The sequence below is a fragment of the Ictalurus punctatus genome, chromosome 15 (assembly GCF_001660625.3).
Source record: "Ictalurus punctatus breed USDA103 chromosome 15, Coco_2.0, whole genome shotgun sequence".
Lineage (NCBI taxonomy): Eukaryota > Metazoa > Chordata > Actinopteri > Siluriformes > Ictaluridae > Ictalurus > Ictalurus punctatus.
In genome coordinates, this window is record NC_030430.2 from 10,299,603 (window position 1) to 10,307,697 (window position 8,095).

The 8,095-nt window shown below is 37.5% G+C and overlaps 1 protein-coding gene across 2 annotated transcripts in view; it reads left to right on the plus strand.

Moving 5' to 3' along the window:
* The window catches only part of LOC108275773 (uncharacterized), a 48,085-nt gene extending 43,393 nt beyond the window's left edge, over nucleotides 1-4,692 (plus strand). For both annotated transcript variants that reach the window (XM_053686161.1, XM_047160592.2), the window contains one exon: nucleotides 657-4,692. In XM_053686161.1, the coding sequence (XP_053542136.1) occupies nucleotides 657-1,070 (414 nt within the window). In that variant the 3' untranslated portion in view covers nucleotides 1,071-4,692. The remainder of the gene's footprint in view (nucleotides 1-656) is intronic.
* The last annotated feature ends 3,403 nt before the right edge of the window (nucleotides 4,693-8,095 follow it).

Consider the following 8,095-nt stretch of genomic DNA (forward strand, 5'->3'; position numbering starts at 1 on the left):
TTCCTCACTACACGTTCTCATTACACATGCCATACACATTCACATGTCATTTGGCTTGAAGAGGCACAGACTAAAACTGCAGTTTGAGATGTGTGTTCTCTCTGGTCAGCTCTTGCTGTAAAAGTTTAACAGGATTATCTGGCAGTTACGTAACACTGAAGCCAGTCCCAGAAGATAAGAGCATTTACATTGGCACGGTCTCTTAGTGTCAAAGTGGGTCATAATTGTGCTGTATGCAAGCAGATTTATTTAGCATACATTCCCCTGCAAGCTCAAACCACACACATGTACACAAACCACAGTACTTGTTTAGACATGTTTATACAGGTCTAGATGGGATGGAGAGAATACTCAAACCAAAAGGATTATATGCATACAGTGAATGAAAGTGAACAAATGAAAACTTATTAGCAGGCTGCATGAGTATTAGTAATTTGGCTTACCAGGCAACCAACTTCATTAGTCAAATGGACTACTTCCTCTCCAGGTGTTTCTGAAATTGCAGAAATCATTTTATGAATGTGTCTAGGAGGTTTTATTTCCTTGTTTCCAGACACAAGTGCTTCGCTCAGGACAGTTTGCATTATGCAATCTACTTTGACTGCCTGGCATCTGGCAGATCTTTGTTTCTTAGTCTGTGGTTTCTGTCTCCTCAGATCTTTGAAACATACTCCACCATCTGTAAACCTTTGAAGAAAGAACATCCTGGGTCAACACAGCAGATCAGTGAGGAACTATGCTCTGGAGAGAAGGGCTCTAAGGGACCTGTATCATGGCCATCAAGGGAGCACTGCTATGAGGCAGTGGGAGAGAAGACTTGGTCTAACGTGCTTGATTCGGACCCAGCCTATGCCACCATCAACCACATGCAAAAGAGAGAGCTGCTGTGCAATAGCACATTAAAGCCAAAGGAGAAGTCTTGTGGGCCTCTGCTGGGACCAGAGAGGGCACTGACCTGTGAGAACTTTTACGAGAGCATTGAGGATGTGAAGCAGGGCACCAACACCACAAACACCACCACCATCTTCACCTTTAATGATGGCATGGAGATGTACATCACAGGGCTATAGAGATCTTGGCCGGATACACCTGAATTCAAAAGAAGTCCAAAAAATAGACTAGATAGTAGACTAAAAATAGACTAGCATACACAATTTATGGTGTAAAGCAGTGGAGATCCATATACACCCATCTGTAATATACATTTGATAAACACATACAGTGCATCTGGAAAGTATTCACAGTGCTTCCGTTTTTCCACATTTTATGTTAGAGCCTTATTCCAAAATGGGTTAAATTCATTATTTTCCTCAAAATTCTACAAACAATACCCCATAATGACAATGTGAAGGAAGTTTGTTTGAAGTCTTTGCAAATTTATTAAAAATAAAAAACAAAAAAAGCACATGTACATAAGTATTCACAGCCTTTGCCATGACACTCAAAATTGAGCTCAGGTGCATCCTGTTTCCACTGATCATCCTTGAGATGTTTCTACAACTTGATTGGAGTCCACCTGTGGTAAATTCAGTTGATTGTACATGATTTGGAAAGGCACACACCTGTCTATATAAGGTCCCCCAGTTAACAAATGCATGTCAGAGCATAAACCAAGCCATGAAGTCCAAGGAACTATCTGTAGACCTCCGAGACAGGATTGTGTCGAGGCACAGATCTGGGCAAGGTTACAGAAACATTTCTGCAGCATTGAAGGTCCCAATGAGCACAGTGGCCTCCATCATCCGTAAATGGAAGAAGTCTGGAACCAGCAGAACTCTTCCTAGAGCTGGCCGCCCAGCCAAACTGACCGATCGGGGGAGAAGGGCCTTAGTCAGGGAGGTGACCAAAAACCCCGATGGTCACTCTGACAGAGCTCCAGTGTGTCTCTGTGGAGAGAGGAGAACCTTCCAGAAAAACAACCATCTCTGCAGAACTCCACCAATCAGGCCTGTATGGTAGAGTGGCCAGACGGAAGCCACTCCTCAGTAAAAGGCACACGAGTCTGCCTGGAGTTTGCCAAAAGGCACTTGAAGTACTCTCAGACCAAAGTTTGAACAAAGATTGAACTCTTTGGCCTGAATGGCAAGTGTCATGTCTGGAGGAAGCCAGGCACCAGTCATCACCTGGCCAATACCATCCCTACAGTGAAGCATGGTGGATACTTTACGGATGCACTGTATATATGAATGCAATATGTACTTGAGACAAGATATTATATTTTTGTTGTGAACGCATACTGTATGAATAACCACATACCAAGGTCATTCCATCTCAAGTGGTCCAATGCAGGTTACTTGACTGTTTTTAATTTCAATTACGATTTTTTGAGTGATTACCTCTATGTATTGGCATTGCAAAATCATCAGTTTATTTTTATTTTACTTGGTTTAACTACGATGGTCATCTTTGTGTCATGGTACACAACAAATTTTGCTTATAAGGCTATTTACTTACGGAAACATGTATGAAAGTACAGTGTTCAGTTGTTTGTTTGGTTTTTTTTTTCTTGTTTATTTTCAAAGGAACAGTGTCATAAACAGAGCTCTGGTGTTATTTGTCCTGTGAAAAGCAGAAAGTGACTGCAACCAACTTTGCAATTATTGGACCACTTGAGATGGAATGACCCACCACAGACTTATTCAGAATAACAGAATCAACCTTTACAGCTCCAAAAAAGACTCTGAGAGACAAAGCATCAAATATGGCTTCTGCTTTGTTATAATCTCCATCGAAAGCATTGAACTAATGCATGGCTTCACTTGATCTGTCTTTACCATTATTCTTCTTTAGTGTCACTCTTTTGTACCAATGCAGAAGGTCTTTTTGTGTATTGAAGGGTATTTATGGATTTTTAGATGTTCTAAATAGCCGTGCATGTTTCTGTTGGTGTTTTTGTACCTCTGAGCAGACTTAAAAGCCGTAAAGCAAATAATTCTTGAATACTATCGCAGTTTTTTCAACTTTCTTCTTTTTTTTCAAATAACATGTATCCTCCACCCATTCTTTGGCAGGCAGAAAACCTAGATTTCAGTTGACGGAATGGTTTTTGCCCCACAGCGAAGGAGTCAGCCTCCTTTTTATATCGCAGTCTGGACACTTATGAATTTCCTAGCAAAGTTTTTTTTTTTTTTTTAAACTTTTCTAGGAAATAGAAATAAGAGACAGAAAAGAGCACTTCATTAACACAGTAAGGCTCAACACATGTACTGAGTGTTCTTAGTGGTATTGTTGACATTGGGTTTATTGGATCTGCATTACCAGTATGCAGGAGCACTGTGGTCTGATTGGCTTTTGCAGGGCTGAAGTCTATAATGGCTATGCATTTGGCAGGGTCCACATTCTATCCACAGGTGCCAGATCAGGACAATGGCCTCTGGTTTCTTTGGCTGCTGGCTGGTGTAAACAGCACTGCTTAACACAGGATAAGGTAAACCTAGCACCAGCCACAGTCACTACCAAGAAGGAAGCTTCCAACTGTAGTCTTTCTGCATGTTAAACTACAATGCAAAAACGAAAGAAAGGGTCATGGAATTTGGACACTTTGTGACTTATTGTAAACATAATTATGAAATATTTACAATAGAGGCTAAGGGAAAATTCATTGCAGTTGTGAAGGTATAATATTAACTGAATGATTAACTCAGGGATTGAGGTTAGATTAGCTGTAGAGCAAAATGTCCATTTCTTCTCCAACCTGAGGAATTTAAATATGAATTTAAATATGTTAGGTTATGTGAAGTATATCGTTTATCATACATATATATCAAGATTAAATATGAGCTTTTTTAAATTTATTTTCTTAACAATAAAATGTATCATTCTTTATTTTCCACACTTACTGTAATTGTTGAGAATGCTAGCACCACTGCCATGCATGTGTTTCAGTGTTCTTTAATTGTTCAATCTTGCTTGAATATGCATGCATTTTATAAAACATATTACATTTTCTACTTGGTACTTCTTCAAAATGAGAATAATTTTATATAAAATAAAGTGTTTCCAAAATCTGTGCTCAAAATTGAATCATGCATTAAATATTATGTATTGGAAAATAAGGAGCAGGCCAGTGGGAGACATCACACAATATTGTGTTGTGTGATGCATTACACAGTACATATCAGCATAAGTTTTTCAAAGTAGCGTGGATGCGCACACCCAAAGCAACCCGAAATTGTTCATCAGCATTACTAATGTGCATCCTTGAGGCAGATTTCCAGATTGGAGAAATATCCCTCTCTGTACATTGAGTTCCTCCCACTCACAATGCTGTCTGATAAAGCACAGACTTTACCATATATTGTACAGTACCTCAGGCCTTGTAAAAGCAAATATAGTGTTGGAAGAGAAGGAATACAACCAAACCATTTTTAATTAAACAAATTATCCTAATGTGTGAAGATTTCATGCCCCCCCCCCAATCCCCCATGGTACTGCTGTTTCATGAGCTGATCACACATATGCTTTGGATATACTTCGTACAGACCTTCAGTTGGTCAGCTTTGCTTTATATGTATTTGTCCAGGATCAGCTTAGTGCAACTGAATGTTTGTCTGTTCAAATAGAGTTTAGTATGTAAACTTTTGATCTTAATCTCAGTAATATAACTTGTGAAAAACAATTTTAATGTTTTCTACCTAATCATAAATTTTTTTAATTTTTATTTTTGTAATAAAGTTGCATATTAAAGCAGTATGTCACACACACACAGACAGACAGACACAGAGTCACCCAGCTTCTGATTGAACACACCTGGGCTCAGTCACACTCTCTCTCACTCACACACACACACACACACACACACAGGACACTTTTAAAGAGACTCTCAGTCATGAGCACTTGTGAAGTATATGCTCAGTTGCCCTTTGTGTCTGGTGTTTCCAAGCCATTGTTTATTATTGCTTAACACAGTTTGTTTATTGTTTCTGATTTCTGCCCTGCCTAGTCTAATCTGTTTGGTGATTGCCTGACCTTTGTCTGCTTACTGATTTTGAACTTGCTTATTTGGATTTGGTTTATTCATTAAAGCTGCCTTACCTGCAACCTCTTCCGTATACACCTCCATTGCACACCCTTATGCAGTTTACAAAATTGTTTTATACCCCGATAGTGTAAGAACAGCATGTGGAGAAAACATCCCACCTGACCGTTTTATGAGTCTGTTGCAGACATAGTTCCTATCAGTTACGTGTGTAAGGAGGATCAAATATTTTTTTTTAAATACCACAAATCAGCCCAGATCACTTGTACGTTGTGTGTGTGTGTGTGTTTGTGTGTGTGTGATTATATATATATATATATATATATATATATATATATATATATATATATATATATATATATATATATATATATATATATATATATATATATATATATATATATATATATATATATATATATATATATACACTCACACACACCTTTATGTTGCTCTAAAAAGCCAGGCTAGTTTTTCATTGCAAACCAGGTTAACCTACAAGTGATCTGGGCTGATTTGTGGTATTATTAAAAAATATTTGATCCTCCTTATATATATATATATATATATATATATATATATATATATATATATATATATATATATATATATATATACAGTATCTCACAAAAGTGAGTACACCCCTCACATTTTTGTAAATATTTGATTATATCTTTTCCTGTGTTATATGTATATCTTTTCATTGTTGCCAGCGGTTTAGACATTAATGGCTGTGTTTTGACTTATTTTGAGGGGACAGCAAATTTACACTGTTACACAAGCTGTGCACTCACTACTTTACATTGTAGCAAAGTGTCATTTCTTCAGTGTTGTCACATGAAAAGATATAATCAAATATTTACAAAAACGTGAAGGGTGTACTCACTTTTGTGAGGTATTGTATATATGAACATTCTGTTTGTTTGTGTGCATGTCTTTTAATAATTTTTTTCAGCTTCTACAGTTTTGATAAAAGTTTAAAGAATAAGTATTTTTTGATATTTTTTTTTACTAGCCAAGTTTTTTTTATACATAAATTATAAAGTTTTGTCTATTTTTACTCTTATTTTAAAAGACTTGTTTTCGCCTTCTCATAATGTATGGTCGAATGATTATGTACCGTGTATACCCGTGGCCTATTTCTAATTTAATTCAAAAATAAATGCTCTCCAACATGGCCGATCAGGAGGAATCACCAGAGCTGAGTGGTTATAACCATCTAACAGCATAATTGTGACATCTAAAAGAAAACAAGCAACATTATGGATCATAAATTCTTTATTTTAAGGGAAGGGGTTTTCACCAGTGTTTCCTGCATCGCTGCCGAATGCACAGCTAAACCAGAGTTGTGATTTTGCAGTAAATTGAGTGTGGTGAGATTAAAAGACTGTGTCATGAAAAGATGGCATTGGCAAGAAAGTGTTGTCCTCGCGGGCTTCATGCCAAAACACAGTTTCCAGTGTTTTCCAATTCACAGGCTAATGGCACTTATGATTACATTCTTTAAGCCAGTGGTCGCCAACCCTGTTCCTCAAGATTTATCTTCCTGAAGACTTTAGCTCCAACCATATTTGTGCCCACCTCACCATCTAATCATTGCCTTAAGGAGTTCTAGATCAACTAAAACAGATGTGTTAGATTTTGGTTGGAGATGAAACCTGCAGGGAGGTAGATCTCAAGGAAGAGGGTTAGTGACCACTTTCGCAGAGTTTTTTGTGGTTGTTACGGCCATAAATGCTTGATTTTGCTGTGGACTTTATCAAAATTTGCAGGGTTCTTTTGTGCTTTTTTTTTTCTTCAGAAAACTACATTGTTGGTTAAATTGCCATAGCATGAAATTGTTTTGCACTGTCTTTCACAGTGATGTTTGTTGGTAAATGCAACCTTTTAGCTCTATTCATGTTTGACGTACGTATAACGTTAATTGTTTGTTTTCTATTAGATGTTGTTACAGTGATGCTGTTCGATGGTTAGAATCACTCACCTGTCATGATTCCTCCTTATCGGCCAGGTTTGAGAACCTTTATAATATGTGTGTTCAGTGCAATATGACTCTGTTCCGGCCATGATTATAAAACAAAATGAGAATGGTTTGAGCGAGAACATTACGATTGGTTAGTGCAATGTACCTGTTATCCGACTGGCTTCAGCAGACGCTGGGTGGAGTCCACCTATTTGTGGATTTGTGTGCACGTCTTGATGCTAGAAATGTTTGTAAATCACAAATGCACAGGAAGCGATAATTTCAAACACAGGAAGAGTTGTTTCAAAAATTTCCAGTAAAAACTGTTGAAATGAATAGAGCAGATTGGGATGATCACTTCTCTGCTGCCTGTCGCACTGGTTTAACGCCATCAGTCAAGACAGCCCAGGGGCAGTATAAATTTGTGTTTTAGCTCAAATGTGTATTTATGTGTAGACTTAGATTTACACACACACACACACACACACACACACACACACACACACACACACACACACACAAACACACATATATATTGAGATTTACATATTACATTTAAGATTTAAAATTAAGATTTAGACAAAACATTTAGATTTATCTTGACATATATTTTTAAGTAATACAATTATAATTAAAAATAGAATAAAGCTTATTTATGTGAATCTTAAATTTGCTTTTGTAGTTAAACTTGACAAAATTGGGCCGCTTTTTGTTAGCGTACACGTTTTATATTACAAACGGCACCTCATAAGCTAGACACATGTAGCCTGTGTTTAGACGCCTTGCAAAGGTCTGTATAATGTAGCTGATCTAGACTAGTTAAAAAATAAGGAATTTGTTTTTACTATGTCGTGATATGTAAAAGTGCACTCAAATTAAACTTTTTTTGTTTTGTTAAACATCTAAGGTTCTGCACGCGGTAGAGAGTTGTATCAATGCTTGTTGTTTCTCAGCAGTTAGCACCGGCCGGCAAAATCAGAGACACACCCCCCGTCACTCGCTGAAAAGAAGCAGACTGACATTTTCTAAATCATCCAATCAGCAACCGCTGTTCAGTGGCCTCGTGCCAAAATAGAATTTTTCTCCAAGGCAAAAACCAATTAGAATCAACGGCAGGCGGGGCTATGCGAAATCACGCCCGGCTGCACGGGCAG